The sequence below is a fragment of the Hemitrygon akajei genome, chromosome 14 (genome assembly GCF_048418815.1).
Source record: "Hemitrygon akajei chromosome 14, sHemAka1.3, whole genome shotgun sequence".
Taxonomy (NCBI): domain Eukaryota; kingdom Metazoa; phylum Chordata; class Chondrichthyes; order Myliobatiformes; family Dasyatidae; genus Hemitrygon; species Hemitrygon akajei.
The window spans coordinates 59,594,963-59,612,538 of NC_133137.1; the positions used below are offsets into that span (position 1 = coordinate 59,594,963).

The 17,576-nt window shown below is 39.8% G+C and overlaps 1 protein-coding gene across 3 annotated transcripts in view; it reads right to left on the bottom strand.

Annotated features, from left to right (window-relative positions):
- Positions 1–17,576, bottom strand: part of arhgef39 (Rho guanine nucleotide exchange factor (GEF) 39) — an 85,869-nt gene that overhangs the window by 50,247 nt on the left and 18,046 nt on the right. For all 3 annotated transcript variants that reach the window (XM_073066173.1, XM_073066172.1, XM_073066171.1), the window contains exons 2-4: positions 5,989–6,161; positions 5,782–5,876; positions 719–839 (exon numbers count right to left, since the gene is read on the bottom strand). In XM_073066173.1, coding sequence (XP_072922274.1) covers positions 719–839; positions 5,782–5,876; positions 5,989–6,135 — 363 coding nt within the window. In that variant the 5' untranslated portion in view covers positions 6,136–6,161. The remainder of the gene's footprint in view (positions 1–718; positions 840–5,781; positions 5,877–5,988; positions 6,162–17,576) is intronic.

The following is a 17,576-nucleotide window of genomic DNA, read 5'->3' on the forward strand; positions in this document are numbered from 1 at the left end:
AACATTTTTCAATTTAAACTAATTGCACAGGGGCACATTATTATGCACAGGGACGATACTGAAGGTTGAAAAGGACAAAACTACCATTCTTTGTCACATCGTCCTAATTATGCAGCCCCATGTTCCAACAATTACATTTATGTAGACCCACTGTTAAAATCAATGTTACTTGTACAGCTAGTCCTTAATCAATGAAATCAGTCAATTTACCATGGTCACATCCTTCTTCTTAATTAAGACACTGATATCTCTCTCTAGCTCAGGGTCTCAAAGAGATAAATAAGTACATAGGTTGGGAACTGTCAAAGAGGTGACTCCATGCTTTTACTCCTTCAACCTTTGAAGGAACAAAATAGGGCCTTCATAACAAAAGAGGTGAAAGAAAGCTTAGCAACTTGTCCAAATAAAATTAGAATCATTATGGAAAGAGCAAGTTTCGCCATAAGATGACGACGACAACTCTAATGAGCAAAGATTGCGAAGAAGGTGCACACTGAAAGGCAAAGGCATTATGATGATTGTATCACATGCCACATTTAATTAGAAAGGGGACAAACTTCATTGAACAATTAGCCTTTCTTTAAAAAGATTGATTTCAGTTAAACGGCATCTTCCTCTTCTCGTCAGACTACTGAGGGATGAGCAACAAATTTAAGGATTGTACGTGCTGTTTAACCATTGCAATCATAGTCACCACGGATCATCATGGTTGCATTACCTGCAAGACTTTGAAGGCGTGTTCCATGTTATCTGTGTAGGTGATGTACAACTTCAGGTGAGGGCAGAAGTTGTCAAAGCCCAATCCAAGCTTCCCATCTTCAAGATAACTCAACAGTGCCCTGTATGTGACCCAAAAATAAATTCTGTTGCTGACTGACATGCCGCACATTCGAATTATTCCTTTACAACATCATAAAATTAATTTCTGTGGCAGAGTCTAATTTCATTATTAACGAGAGATGCAATGAAACCGCACTCAAGGAGTGAAGATCGGAAAATCAAAGACACAATGTTGCCGTCGTGTTTTCAGCTCCTGCTCTCAGAGTCAAAAAGCATTACAGCACAGAAGCATCTAGTCTGTGATGAGTTGTTATTCTGCCTAGTCCCAATGACCTACACCTGGACCACAGTCCCCCGCACCCCTCCCATCCATGTACTTATCCAAACTTCTCCTAAATGTTGCAATCAAAACTACATCGCTAGCAGCTCATTTGACACTTGCACCACCCTCTGAGTCAAGGACTTCCCCCTCATGTTCCCCTTAAACATTTCACCTTTCACCCTTAACCCATGACTTCCAGCTCTAGTCTCACCCAACATCAGTGGAAAAGTCTGCTTGAATTGCCCTATTATATACCTCTCATAATTTTATATACCGCTATCAAGTCTTTCCTCATTGTCCTACATTCCAGTGAAAAAAATTCTAACCTATTCAAGCTTTACCTGCAACTCAGTTCATCAAGTTCTGTCAACATTGATGTAAATTTTCTTTGTATTCCATCAATCTTATTGATATTTTTCCGTAGGTAAGTGAACAGAACTGCATACTATACTCCAAATTTGGCCTCACCAACATCTTGTACAACTTTAATGTAAATTCCTTACATCTGTGCTTCACTCTCTGCTTATGAAGGTCAATGTGCAAAAGCTCCCTTTACGACCCTATCTACCTGTGATCCACGTTCAAGAAATTATGGATATGCATTCCCAGATTCCCTTGTTCTTCCACACTCCTCAGTGCCCTACGGTTCACTGTGTATTTCCTGCCCTGGTTCATCCTCCCAAAATGTTACAGCTCACAGTTGCCCAAACTAAGTTTTTTAGCCTATTTTCCAGCTGGTCCAGATCCTGTTGCAAGTTTTGATAGCCTTTCTCACTTGGTGCCATCCACAAGTTTGCTGTTCCCCAATCTTCGTGTCATCTGCAAATTTGCTGATCCAGTTTACCATATTATCATCCAAATCATTAGTATAGATGACAAACAACAACAGACCCAGCACCCAAACCCTGTGGCACACAAGGCAACATCTGCTATTATCCTCTGGCTTCTCCCACTAAGCCAATGTTGAACTCAGTTTGCCACTTTATCCTGAGTGCCAAGCGAATAAACATTCTGGACTTGTCTCCTGTGTGCAACTTGGTCAAAAGCCTTGCTAAATAAAGTCAATGTAGACAGTGCTCACTGTCTTTCCTTCATCAACTTTCCTAGTAACCTCCTCAAAAAACTCTGCAAGATTGGTTAGATATGATCTATCACACACAAAGCCATGTTGACTATACCCAATTATGCCCTCTTTATCCAAATACTTACATATTCTGTCCCTTGGAGAACATTCTAATAATTTACCCAATACTGACGTCAGGCTCACCAGCCTATGAAGCTTATTCTTCGAGCCTTTCTTGAACAACGGAGCAACGTTAGCTATCCATCAGTCCTCTGGCACCTCACCCTTGGTTAGGAAATTTTAAATACTTCTGCCAGGGCCCCATGCAATGTGAGCACATGAAACCCAGACTAGATGGGCTTCCACAGATTGCAACACTTTGACCTCTATGGAACTGCTGTCAGCCAATTAGTTGTTGAGGATGGTTTATTTATTTAGAGATACAGTGTGAGATGGGCCTTTCTGGCTCACCAATCTGTGCTGACCGGCAACCCACCGATTTAATCCTAGCCTAATCACAGCACAATTTACAATGACCAATTAAGCTACTAACCAGTAGATCTTTGGACTGTGGGAGGAACCAGAGCACCTGGAGGAAACCCACATGCACAGGGGAAGAACCTACAAACTTTCTTACAGAGGATGTCAAAATTGAACCCTGAACTCTGACACCCCAAACTGTAATAACGTTATGCCAACTGCAACGCTACTGTGGTGCCCTTCAAGGTTTCTTGAAGCCTCTCCAGCTCTCACTTTATACAACTGACAATCCATTAAAATTCTAAAGTTTGCGGATGACATGACTGTAGTTGGTCTCTTATCTGATTATGATGTGACCTGTTATCAAAAAGAGAAACGGTCTTGCAGCATGGAGTACTAATAACAACTTGGAGCTTAATGCTATCAAGACAATGGAAATGAGGATTGCCTTACCCTACAGCCTCTAACTGCTCCCCCCCCCCCCCCCTAGAATTTAATGGTCAGGTGTGCTTGTGGTCAAGTCATTTAAATTCTTGGGGACTACCAATACCAGCACTTTGAAGTGAGACAAGCATGTTACACGCATCACCAGGAAAGCCCGCAGAGGTTACTTTTCCTATGCCAGCTCAGGGTGTATTCTGATGAACTTTTACTCAGCCATCACTGAGACTGTGTGACCACCTCCTATCACTGCAGATACCCTGAATCTGACAATAAGCAGAAAATATTGTGCATACAATGGTCAATCTATGAAGAAAAAACACAATGCTAATCTTTCAGATCAATGACCCGATTTTCTGAAACTATTTATTCCCCATCTCCACAGGTCCTGCCCAATTTATAAAGCAATTTTGTTTCAGAACTTTATAACTTTATGGCATCAATGCAGAGACAGAGGAGACTACTGCAAATGCTGGAATCTGACACAGTACACAATATATTAGGAAAACTCAGGAGGCCAGGTAGCATCCATGGAGGGAAATTGACAGTCAATATTTTGGGTTGAGAACCTTCTCCTAGTCCTTGGATCCAGATGGAGTGTCTCAACCTGACATATCCATTCCCCTCTATAGAAGCTGCCTGACCTGTTTACTTGCTTCAGTACTTTCCATGTGGAAGCACTGTAGTGTTTGGAGAAACCCAGCTGTCAAACAGTAGGCCATCAAGTCATTATAGCCAGGTCTGCTTAAAAGATCAAGGGTGGTCTTCTATCACAGCATCACTTTCCTGCACTATCCACACATCCCTTTATCAACCAGAATTCTCTCAGCCTTTCTTTCAAATGAACTCAATGACTGAAACTCCAGAGCCCTCCATGGTAGAAAATGCACTGTATTCATCAACCTATGAGTGAAGAATTTCTTCATCTCTGCCATTATGGCCTACCCATCTGTCTAAGTTTTGGGCCCCAGTCAGAAGAGTCTCTGCATCCACCCTGAGAAGATAACTCTGTAAAGTTTGACGAGATCCCTGATTTCTGCAAAATTCTAGAGAATGATGGCTGACTGCCTTCATTCTCTCCTCAGATGGCAAGCACACCATCTCAGGAACCAGCAATCTTTACCACATTCTTTCCAAGACATACACAATCCGTTTTAGGTAAGAAGACCACAGGATATTCTAGATGCAATCTTACCAAGGCTATATAAAAATGACACTTTTACACCTATACTCTAATTCTCTCATAATAGAAGCCAACATACCATTTGCCTTCCCAATTGCTTGTTCCACCTACAATGTTAACTTCCACCTAAATTCTCCTGAACTTTTGTGCATCTCAGTCTTTCATTTAAAAAAAAATACCTTCCTGATTTGCACTAAAGTGAGTGACCTCACAATTTCCAGATCCATCATGCTCTTGTCCACTCACTGAGCTGGTCTATACTCCAAAGCATCTTTATGTCCTCCTCCTGACTCAGTTAATTTGGTGTCATTAAAGAATTTGAAAATTGGACACTTCATCCCCCTCACCAAATTGTTGACGTACGGTACATTATGAATAGCCTGGGTCAAAGCAGTGATCCCTATAGTGCTTGACTAGGCACGGCCTGTCAGCTGAGAAAGATCTGTTCATTCCAAGTTCTTCCTCTTTGTCTGTGAACCAATGTTCAATCCACTTCAGAATATTACATCTAATTCAAAGTGTTCTGACCTTGTTGAAATATGAGGATCGTTTCAAAACTCACGGAGTCAAAGAGTCACAGAGTACTACAGCACAGGAGCAGGCCATTCAGCCCATCTGGTTCATGCCAAACTGCTAATCTGCCTGGACTCTTCAACCCATACCCATTCCTCCCTTTATGTATTTATCAGAAAAAAAGTAAATGTCCACTAGTTGCCCCCTTACTTATTCTATCAGTTACATCTTTGGAAATTTCTGAACAGAATTTTAAAGGCTTTTGGCCCATAGCTGCTGACAAAAACCAACCTGCTAAAATGACAAATTATACACAGGAGCATCAGTTTGGATTAAACTGTGAAGTCAGGTATCAGACAGTGAAGATGATGTGTATCAGACTGTGAAGATGATGTGTATCAGACTGTTTGAGGGCAGAAAGGTAAAATTTTAGTTAACAGTTCGCTGCAGACCAGAAATAGCAGGAAGTGCAGAAAGGCACATCACTGGAGTTTAGAGCAATTGATTGAATTTAAGCCAAAGCCACAAAGTAATAGAAATGGGAGTCAAGCCTGCCGTCCCCTTCAATATGACCACTGATCTGCACTAGTCTCAACTTCACTTCTGTGCTAGTTCACTGTAGCCCTCAGTTCTTCATTCTTTCAAAAAAGAAGTGATTCCTGCTGATTCAAGCAGAAATAACAGATTCTTCTTAAGGAGGAATATGCAGTTCTTTTGCTCAACCAAGCACGCCTTGAACTCACTGCCTCAGCTGGCGCCTTTATGGGCTTTATTTTAAGTAACCACGTACAGTATATTGTATTCTCTCTCAGCTTCATCCCAGCTTATTGTTTTTTTTTGCCTGGAAGGTTAGAACTTGCATTTATTATAGTGCCTTCAAATAACTTCAGGGTATCTGAATGTGCTTCAAAAGCAACAATTGGCTTTTAATTGTACCAAGAGATCAACGAGCAATGGTTTACTAACAGATTTAAAACTAATACTGTAAAAAAAGTATACCTATTTACTGAATGGATGGACTTGAAGGTACAAAATATGGCGTCTCTTGCTGCTGGTTGCAGAGTCCCCTTTGCCTTTAAAATCTCTATAAAATACTTAAATACAAGATTGTTAAACATTAATGAGAATGTTTCTGAAAAGAAAAAGAACTGAACGTTGCATGTGGTCATATGTATGTTTGCGCAGAGCTCTCCATTATATGCTTACCACTACAACTAACTCCAGCTGTTCGAAGTACCTCTGTTCAGTCTCAATTAACTCTTTTGCTGTCCGAATCCTCTTTCTTTCCCACCGTGCTCGCTGCTCATGCATGGCTGTTCCTCCTAAGTACTTCAGTTGAGCACGACTTGCCATCGAGGCACCAGGTTGATCACTGGAAGCTGGACGTGGGAAACAGCAAATACAGAGTAACGTTCAGCAGAAAGAAATCATTTCAAAACCAACACCTAATTTAATTTTTATTTGTTACAAAATAAAGCAGTAATTTTGAAAACTGCTTTCTTCCCCGACCCATTGTTATAAGAATATGTAGTTTAAAAATACTTCCAAAAAAAAATCAACATTTATCATTTTAAGGAAAAAAGTTTAAATACTATAAATCTCAGGACAAATGCTATTATTTTAGTAAAGACTGCCTGCAATTCATCTAATGGCTCCAAATTGTAAAATACAATCCTGATGCAAAATAATGGCTGAATTTCTACAATCAGAAATAGTCTACATTTAACTTGTGTTTCGAGACAACAAAGCTGCTTTATTTTTACCCCTGACATTTTAAACTGAATAACAAAAAAAAAGACCAAACACACATTTAGCTTTGATTTTTTTTTTTTGCTTTGCTTGGGGGAGACTGATGTCGGTAACCAGATCAGAAGAACATATTGATGAGGCTTCTTTGCTGCTGATTTATGATGCTGCAGCTCCAGATATACCAATGACCACCTGATGGTGCGCCCAAGATTAACAATGCAGTGTTTTTGCAATGACCTCAGGAAGAATACAAATCTATTCCAGAAAATAAAGCGGGTCAGTTCGTAACTACACATATTTAAAAAAAGGGAAAAAACAAGAGGTAGATGTCAAGAAATGAGTTTGAAGATGATGCTAAAAATTCATTGTGAGGAACAAAAACAAACCAATACATAACAGACTGAAGATTTTTGTGGCAGTTTGCTTTTTTTGTGCAAGCAGGCAAGTAATAGTATAAAAATAATATTCAGAAGGCTCTCCATCTTTCAGTAACAGCAGGACATGGACTAACCCATGCCAGGATAAGTGTGTTTTGTGGCATGATAGCAATTGGCATATCACTGTCATATTTTAGCAGTAACTGATCTATAATGAATCTCTCTGTGGGAGAGCCACTTCTGAGTCATGAAATCATATCTCATAAAGCTGGTGTGGCTATAAGTGTGTTGGTCCAGTTTCAAAGTAATTAGTCCTAGTAATTCATTCTTTTTTCTGGATTCTGCAGTTTCCTTAGGCTTCATTCTTTTGATATTTGACGCCGCCATCAAGAGCCAGGTCCCATTCCAGAATTTCAACAGTTACGCAACCATCATAAGATCCGAAGAAGTGACTTCTCCTGATATCCATCGTTGTTCTTCAACTAACAAAGTATAATTCTCATTCACCTGGTTGTTTACATAACTGCGCTGATCTTCAGATGTCATTAATTAAATGTGAAGTGCTTGGGACAATTCCAAGGGATGTGAGAAGGTGATGCATAAATCAGGATATTGTTTTTAATTTACAGTTTATTTTCTCTCTTTCTGTTGCTTTCTTCGTGAATAAAAGTTGCTTTAAGTGGAAATCTTCTTTAAAATTTTTTATCACATATCTTCCAAGGCACGACACATAAAACAACAAATAGCAGAGGGAAAAAAAGGACCTTTTTCAGGTGACGTATTCCACATCTTCCCACCTCCCTGGTCCCTCTTGCTTATTCACCCAGTTTCCCACTATTCAGGACATTTACAGAGACAGGTGTGTATAAAGGGCCCGAAGGATCATTGGGGACCCGAGTCACCTCAACCACAAACTGTTCTAACTGCTACCATTTGGGAAACTGTACCACAGCATAAAAGCCAGGACCAACAGGCTCCGGGACAGCTCCTTCCACCAGACCAGACTGCTTAACTCATGCTGACACAGTTGTATTTCTATGTTATATTGACTATCCTGTTGTACATACCATTTATTATAAATTACTATAAATTGCACATTTAGATAGAGACATGACGTAAAGATTTTTACTCATATATATGAAGGACGTAAGTAATAAAAATTCAATTTGTTTCTCTTACACACACCCAATTACTTGATCATCCCATTTCTTTCCCATCCTCCAGCCACTCCATCTGCCCATCACTCACTAATTCCTCCTAATGGGTCCCCTACTCCACTTCCCATACTCCATAAGAACGTTAGTCAATAAGAGAAGAGCAGAATTAATCCATTCAGCCCATCAAGTCTGCTCCACCATTTCATCTGGCTGATCCATTTTCCCTCTCAATCCCATTCTCCTGCATTCTCCCCATAAACTTCCCCAGCCTGACTAATCAAAATCCTATCAACTTCCTCCTTAAATACATCCACTGACTTGGCCTCCACAGCCACCTGTAGCATCAAATTCCACAGGTTCACCAGCCACTGGCAAAAGAAGTTCCTTCTCATCTCCATTCTAAATGGACCCCCCTCTATTCTGAAGCTGTGCTCTCTGTTCCTAGACTTCCACACTAGGAAACATCCTCCCCACATCCACTCCTATGAGGCCCTTCAATATTCGATAGGGTTCAATGAGATCCTCCACACTCCCCCCCCCCCCCAGTCTTCCAAATTCTGTCTAGTACAGGCCAAGAGACATCAAATACTCCTCATGAAACAACACTTTCGTTCCCTGAATCATTCTTGTGAATATCTTCTGAACGCTCCCCAAAGTCAGCACATACTTTCTTAAATAAGCTGCCCAAAACTGCTCACAATACTCCAAGTGAGGCCTTGTCTGAATTTAGTGCCTATTGCAAGGAGCAGGTGGTCCATTCAATATCATTTTTTTTATTCTGCTTGAACTTGTGTCATATCACAGTAGACTTCTTGACCTCTTTAGCAAACTCAGTAGCCAAATACATAGATGTAGGGCTGGAGACACATACAGGCCAAACTGACTAGGGTGCAGATTTGACCCTTGTCATTGACCCATAGTCATGAAAAAACACCATGGATTTTTATTTCTGACAGTCAGAGATTTTGTGGCTTTTGCTGCTAAGTCTACTTGCTGTTTTACTTTATTTTTTTCCAGATACAGTAGGTGATAAGAGAACAATGTGTCTACCATAAGCAAGGTACTTCTAAAATGATTTTTAAAATATATTTTGTTTACTACAACAAAAAAGCATGTCCTATTATTTAAATAGGAATGAAACCTGGAATCAATCCAGAATCTCAAACTGTGTAATGCAACCATTAAGTCAGAGAAAAGTTTGGAGAGAATATGGCACAAGGAAGGAAAAAAGCAAAGGAATTTTCAAAAAAAAAGCAGGTTTAAAAATGTAAAGTTTTCACCAGACATGGTCCACCATTCTGAGGAATGTTAATGCAGAAAAAAAGGGAGACGGAAAGGACATCTCAGACAACCAGTTAACCTCATTCCATTTGTCAGGAAAATACTGAGGCAAGTTACTGAGGTGTACAGAACACCTAGTAAATGTGTAACGTTAAAGAGAAACTATGTTTATTTATGATATTTATCCTATAGAGCATGTGAAAGGAGAAACAATAGTTGTGGTACGTAGATTTTAAAAAGATAGTTGATAAGACCATATTCCAATAGATATAGAAGAATTAGGCCTTTCAGCCCATTAATCCTAGCTGACTTTTAAAAGAAACTTTCTCCTGCCTTCTTAGCATAACCATTAGCTTCTTTACTGATCAAAAATCTATCAATCTCTGCCTTAAATACACCTAATCACTTGGCCTCCGCAGCACTTCTGAGGCAACAAAATTTCACAGATTCACCACCTTCAACTGGAGAAAACCAGCCTCTCAGTTGTAAAAGGACCGCACTTTCTTCTGAGTCTGTGCCATCAGGTCTTGGGCACCTAGACTGAAGAAAGCTGCCTTTCAACTAATGTCACACAAAAAGGTTTTTGTATAAGGGAAGGGTTCATTGGAATACACAGTAGAGGCCAACGAAAACACAGAGAACTAGGAATAAAGGTGGTCAGACTATAGTTAATGAAGTGTTGCGAAGATCAGTGTGTGGACCTCAGCTACTTAGAACCTATGTTAATGATTTAGATAAAAGGGATCAATTAAAAAAATATTCCAATCTTACTATACAAAGGTAATTTGAAGAGTAAGACACAAAGACAAAGAGATTGTAAAGAAATATTAGCAAATTAAGTGACTGAATGAGAAAGTGGTAAAGGTGTACACTGAGAAAAATGTGAAGTCAGTTGTCAGAATAAGAAGCAGTATTTTTATTTGGCTAGAAACAAGAAAATGTTGGAATTCAGATATATTAGAGTGACCTTGCATATCAATCAGAGAAAATGAGCATGCAGCTAGATCAAGCAATTGGAATGGCAAGTTGCATATTGGCCTCCATTGTAAGGGGCTTGAAGTACAAGACCATGGTCATCTTGACACAATTACAGAGGACTTTGGCAAGATCACACTTGAAGTAAGAATCATTCCAGTTTGATTCTTGGAACGAAGGAGCTGTCACTAGGCTGAGGAAATTGGGATATAATGACTGGAGTTCAGAATAATGAAAGACAATCTCATTACAACATAAAAGACTCCGACAGGACGGATGTTGAGATTGGCTGGGAAGTCTAATACTAGGGACATAGTCATAGAGTAAGGGGTTAGACTCAAGACTGATATCATCTATTGAGTTGGGGGTCTGTAGAAGTGGTCTTGCCCTCCCAGAAGGCTGCTCAGTCTTTGTATGCATTTACTGTACAGCTGAGTTTGATAGCTTTTCCATATGTTCAAGTGGATATCAGGTAGAAGACTAACCACATTGCCCACTTGCGCTCCTACGTACAAGAAATTTGGCGATTTCTCTTGGTGGAATTGACCAGGCCTAGATACTGGTGGGAACCACTGTCTGACTTCATTGGGCAATAAATGATTGCATAACCAATTATAGATACCTTCTTCTCTTTAACTATCTTCCTATCTCCACCTTTTACACGTGTCAAAAAACCAAATGCAACTAATATTTTCACACCAGTAGCAAACAGCAATATACTATAATAGCCAAAAGGTCAACTCACCTACTTTGGAAGCCTTGGAAAAGTGCTAAATGCTGGCCAGGGAACAAGGAGAGCCACTGAATTTTTTTTTTTAAGTTTTGTTTCAGCCAAAACAGTCCTGGCTTTCCTCATTCCCTTTGGGATATCTTTCCCCCAAACTAAAATACGTAAATTTTGAACTGGAAAATCTTCAGAAATGAAGCAAGAAAAAAAAATCTGTTTATGGAAGTTACAGACGTAAAATCTTCTAAAATTAGACCCCAAATATTCCACCTCTTCTCCCAAATTAAACATTCTCAGCTAAAATACACCAGTCTGAGCAGAAAATCTTGTTTCCAGCACCCAAAACAGAACGTTTTCTTCTGGTCTGTTATACACACCAAAAGGAAGCCCTTTCCTGGATTCAAAGCAAATTTATGTAGTGTTTGAATTTATTTTAGTTTCATATTTATAAATGTATCAAGAGAAGATCTGCAAAGATGAAATAGCAATTCTATCTCGAGTAATAAGTGATTTTAAAACAATAGGAGTTGATGAAAGCGTCTATCACCTCAAGACCACAGACAGGTCACCAAAGCTGTCAATTTCAATCAGCTCTGTAATTAAATACATCACTAATATGGATTTTTCTAAGATTGTCACTAGTTCTACAGACATCAAGACTGTGGCAATCACAGTTTTCAGCTTTGAAGGTTTCAGCAACTTTACACAAATCCAATAAATGAACACAATGCCATAACATTTGAAATTCACAGATGATAGTCTGCCTTTGAAAAAAAAATCCTAGAATACACTTTGAGCTGAATGAGAGCAGAAGGACAATCCTAAACTCAACACCTTAAACACTCAGGTCTGGTCACCCAGCTCTCAAGCTTTTCAAAGCTTTCTTATATACGATCATCTTTACTGAAATAGGTGCATATAAATGAAATCTTAAAATAAAATCACCCTTCCCTGGAGGTACAGCAGCAGTACAGATACCAAGACGCTTTCCAATGCACTCTCTAAGCATTTCTCCTTCAGCTTATTTCAACAAATTCACATAGAAATCAATGTACAATATTAAGTTTAAATGTTAACTAAATTAGTTTTCTGCACTTTTAGTAAAATTTTGAATAGACATTTTGGCATTTAGTTTTCATATGTGTGCTTAAATCTTTGCTTTGAGCTTTCCCCATAGAGTTGCAACTGTTGGTAGACCAAACCCAGTGCAGAATATAGACAATGTACCCCACCTACCATTTCTAGGAAATATAATGGATCTCTCAAGCATGTATAAAACAGAAAGCATCTTCACGAACATTCCCATTCTCTACCAAGTGAAGGCCTGCATGCAGGTGGAATAAGCAAAAGAGAAGAGTTTGAAGGTATCGTTAGCCAGGCAAGCTCTCTTGGCCTCCTTCCGAAATGCCCAATTATATTGATACCAGCCTCGACGTTCAGAAGCCACCTAGTACCATAAAGAGATTCTGCAGATGCTAGAAATCCAGAGTAACACACACATAAAAAGTTGGAGAAACTCAGCATGTCAGGCAGCATCTATGAAAATGAATAAATAGTCAACACTTTGGGCCAAGACTCTGATGAAGGGTCTCGGCCCAAAATGTTAACTGTTTTCATTTTCATAGATGCTGCCTGAACTGCTGAGTTCCTCCAGCATTTTGTGTGTGTTACACTGTGTAAAATGGACTTGCCCTCATAAATGCAGCTAAAATTCAATTAATTACGCTACTGCTGTTGCTTTTAAAGATTAGAATAAAAAAATCAGGTTTATTATCACCGGCATATGATGGGAAATTTGTTAACTTAGTACCAACAGTTCAATGCAATACATAATATAGAAGAAAAAAAACAAAATAAAATAATAATAATAATAATAATAACTAAATCAATTACAGTATATGTATATTGGATAGATTAAAAATTGTGCAAAAAACTAAAATACTATATATTAAAAAAAGTGAGGCAGTGTCCGAGGGTTCAATGTCCATTTAAGAATCGGATGGCAGAGGGGAAAAAGCTGTTCTGAATCACTGAGTGTGTGCCTTCAGGCTTCTGTACCTCCTACCCGATGGCAACAATGAGAAACGGGCATGCCCTGGGTACTGGATGTCCTTAATAATGGACACTGCCTTTCTGGAACATCGCTCCTTAAAGATGTTCTGGGTACTTTGTAGGCTAGTACCCAAGATGGAGCCGACTAAATTTACAACCCTCTGCAGCTTCTTTCAGTCCTATGCAGTAACTCCACCCCCGCCACCCCTCCATACCAGACAATGATGCAGCCTGTCAGAATGCTCTCCATGGTACAACTATAGAAGTTTTTGAGTGTATTTGTTGACATGCCCAATCTCTTCAAACTCCTAATGTAGTATAGTCGCTGTCTTGCCTTCTTTATAACTGCATCAATATGTTGGGACCAAGTTAGATCCTCAAAGATCCTGACACCCAGGAACTTGAAGTTGTTTACTCTCTCCACTTCTGATCCCTCTATGAGGACTGGTATGTGTTCCTCCATCTTACCTTTCCTGAAATCCACAATCAGCTCTTTCATCTTACTAACATTGAGTACCAGGTTATTGCTGCGACACCACTCCATTAGTTGGCATTTCTCACTCCTGTACGCCCTCTCATCACAATCTGAGATTACCCATCCATATCTCATCCAAACCTTGAAGCATATTCATGTCTCAATCATCAGGAAAGCCATGAAAGAGATCAGTGGTGACAAAACGAACACCACCACTCACTGATGTTCAGCTTGGACTTCTCCAGGATTATTTGGGTCGAGATCTAACCCATACCTTAAACTGAATGTGGTAATAAAGCCAGAATGGCAAGGAAAAGATGGAGGTAACCACCACTGATATCAAGACAACCTATTGTGACAGTAAGGAACCATACAAGAATCAAAATTAGTGGAGAGAGATAGGGTTCAAAGACTGGGTTCATTGTCTGATCTAACGAAAAGGGAAATACCACAATTGGAGCCCAGTTATCACAGCCCCAGGAATCAACTGAAGAAGTCCTCAGTCCAAACAGCATTTGCTACTCCAACAAAGACCTCCTCCTTGTTATAAAGTCAGTGGTAAAGCTCTCAGCTGAAGGATTGCTTGCTAACTAATTACTTTGCGATTTCCCTGACAGCAAAGTCCGCCTTAGAAAGGACCAACACCATTCATCCTTCGCCTGGTACGTAGCACGAGTACAGGAAATGACCGCCTCCAAAAACGAAGTTGAGCTGCTCACTGCCTGTTGAATCTCAGGAAGTAGAAGATATCCAAGCAACATCTCAGCCATCAGCTTTAATGAAAAGGCTCACTGGACAAATTCTAAACTCACACATCCACAACCACTTAAATCCATTTTCTCCATCTACAAAGCTGGTAAGATGCGCAAGGAATTGGATGACCACAGCTATGAGAGTTCTTTCCTTTTCAGGACCAAGTGTCTGCCACTGGTTCCTAAGCCTACCCCTCTATCACTATTAAAGCTGCAGTAAATCCAATCCACAAAATGGACTGTAAGCATTCATCTAGATTCCTGAAAATGTTTACCATCCTCTGTTGCCTGTCACCAGGGCTAACAATTCAACAATGTCTTTGATACGCCATTATCCTCAGTACTTCAAGTGGGTGACCCACTGTTCTGAACTGGGTAAGCACCATTACTTCTTCAACTGCAACTTGCTGTCTGACCACCACTGTGGATATGAGGCTTTCATGGTCCACATTGGTCAAGCAGACTGGCTCACATCGCCTACATCTCAAAACCAGTCAAAAAGAACCCCTTTCAGCTGAATAACAAAAAAAACATTAGTCACCAGCATCACAATTCAGAGCAAACACCTACATGAAATGGAATTATTTAAAGACTGCGTAAGATGTCATGAATTTTGTTGCATTTAACCACTTTGTAAATTCCTGGCAAATTTTCACACTGAGAAGAGTCAGACCAAAGAAGGAGACAAGACAGTGCTGTCAGATCTCAGTTTCCAGCTTACATTGACTGAACAAAGTTTTATATTTAGCTTATGGACTGATAGAATATCACAGCTGAGATGATGAGAACACAAATGGAGAATAAATTAAGGACAAGAAGGGATGAATAGTCCCCTGTATTATTTAAACAAAACATCAGTGTGGTAACTACCAGAGCTGTTCACACTTTACTTCGGCATTTTTTTTAAAATCACATCACAGAACTAAAACAAAAATTACAAGGAATGTTAATACTAGAGCCTGGAACAGATCAGTGCTTTCAAAACCATGAAACAACAAAGGGGGTGTGCCCCACTGAAAATTATCAGCTCCCCATTATTTGCTGGATAAATCTGTTCTGCAGGGTATATCCACCTAACAAACAACAGCTTCAGGTGAAGCCTGCGGGCAATAGGTTGCAGAAAATCTCACATCATTGCACTTACATGAATGAATTACAATTAAAAAAAACGTAAGAATTGGGCAATTGGATTTCACATCTCTTCTAAGCTAGACGTTCAGGCTTCCAGGCACAAAATCCAGACTATACAGCCACCTGTAGGTAGCCAATGTCCAAGATCTATCATGGTTCTAATTGAGGCTCAGTGAAATCTGCTTTCCAGTTAATGTCATACCAATTAAAATAAATAAATAAGCCTTAGAACAACTCCAGTATCAAGTAGATACAGGTTACTTAGCTTAGTCTCCTATAGCTGGATGCTCCATTACTTTGCTCAAGAGCCAAGGGACAGGGGAACTTTTTAAAATTTATGAAACATTGTCATTTAACATCATGTTACTGAGGAACTCAGCACCCTGCACACAAGATTCAGTTATTCACTTTGCAGGCTTTCTCACATAATAACCCTTAAATAATCCATACCCACTCTCACCAACTTTCGCAGCATTTGTCATCTACACGTCTCTGTCCCCAATAAGAAATGTCAGAGTTACTTCACTCATAAACAAGTAAAAAGGAAATATTATTGTTTGACTAATCAAGTTGCAGTGTCTCCTTGTGAATTCTGAACACACAGCTCTGCAGAAACATCATTCTCAGTAGTAACTTCCTGCTTCCAGTGCACAGCAAGAGTTCAATGCAAACAGTGCACCTTCAGTTCACTTGCTTACAGCTTGCATGCCTGTTGACAGGTTTTAGCCTACACTACCGAATATGTTGGAAGATTATCCATCAACAAGAAAACAGCAGAATCACAGTGAAAAACGGCAGCCGTTCAACTCAGCCTGCCACGGTAGCTTAGCGGTTAGCGCGACGGTATTGCAGCTTACGGCATCTGAGTTCAGAGTTCAATTCTGCCACCCGTCACTGTGTGGGCTTCCTCTGGGTGCTCTGGTTTCCTCCCACAGTCCAAAGACATACCATTTAGTAGATTAATTGGTCATCGGAAGTTGTCCTGTGATTCGCCCAGTGTTAAATGGGCGGGAAGGTAGGGCCTGTTCTGCACTGTACTGCTAAAGGAATAATTAAATAAACATCTTGTTAACATTCCTAATCTTGATCCAATCCAATTCTTTTTCAGAAATTATTGAACCAATACCGGAAGTGATAACTAATGACTGATAGGGAAAGGGAATAGTGGGAGAGATTGCAAGGAACATGGTTAATAGAACAGAGGAATAGAAAAACTTGGCTACTGGACTTGTTAATTGTACCCTCAAATAGACAGGCTGTATCAGCTTCTCTTGGGCTGATAAACCAATCTTGAGCCAGCCAAGTCCAGTTAACACGGGGATTTCACGTACTAAATGGGAGAGGCATTGACGCAGACTGCACACAACTCACCTCCTTTCCTTTATATAATTACTTCAGAAGACCATGAAGCACTGGATATTTACTTCCAATTGTTTATCTCGATGCTCTATCACCTAAATTAGTTCAAGTACAGACACATAAGCATTTGGTTTCCTCTCAATATCAGGATGCCAAGCTGTAGGTGGTAATTGGCTTCTCCAGGAAATGTATAGTGAGGTGCTCAGAATATGCAAATAATAATCCCTGAATAATCTCTCTCTTCTTCATGCAATTTGCCCTGAATTTTCTTCCATTGCTATGTGCCTGCTGTGACTAGGGTAGGTAATGGCTATTGTAGACACTCTACATTGTTCTTTTTGAAGTAATTTCCCTAAGCTATTAACCATCTTGTTTCTGGAAAGACCCATTGGTGAATGCCTGCAACAATCAGCAACTCCTTTATACTGTTTGCTCTGTCTCCACGCCCCTCCCCAACTACCGCCTCCATTTAATGTTCTTCGCATTGTTCATACAAATGGGAACATAAAGGACAAAAAGCATCATTTAGGAGGCATTCTGAGTAAAATGTAGTTTTTTGTGCTGAAGTTTAAATTTCAATTAGAGGTCAAGATAAGCCAGTCGGGAAAAGGGGGAGACAAAATGTTTCTGCCTTGTGTCCAAGCTTTTACGCCTACAAAAGTTTTAGGTTTTTTTCTGTCAGAGATTCTATATTGTTATCAGTCCAACAGCATGTTACAAGAGTGCTGTCAAACCACAGAATTCAATTGCACAAGTACT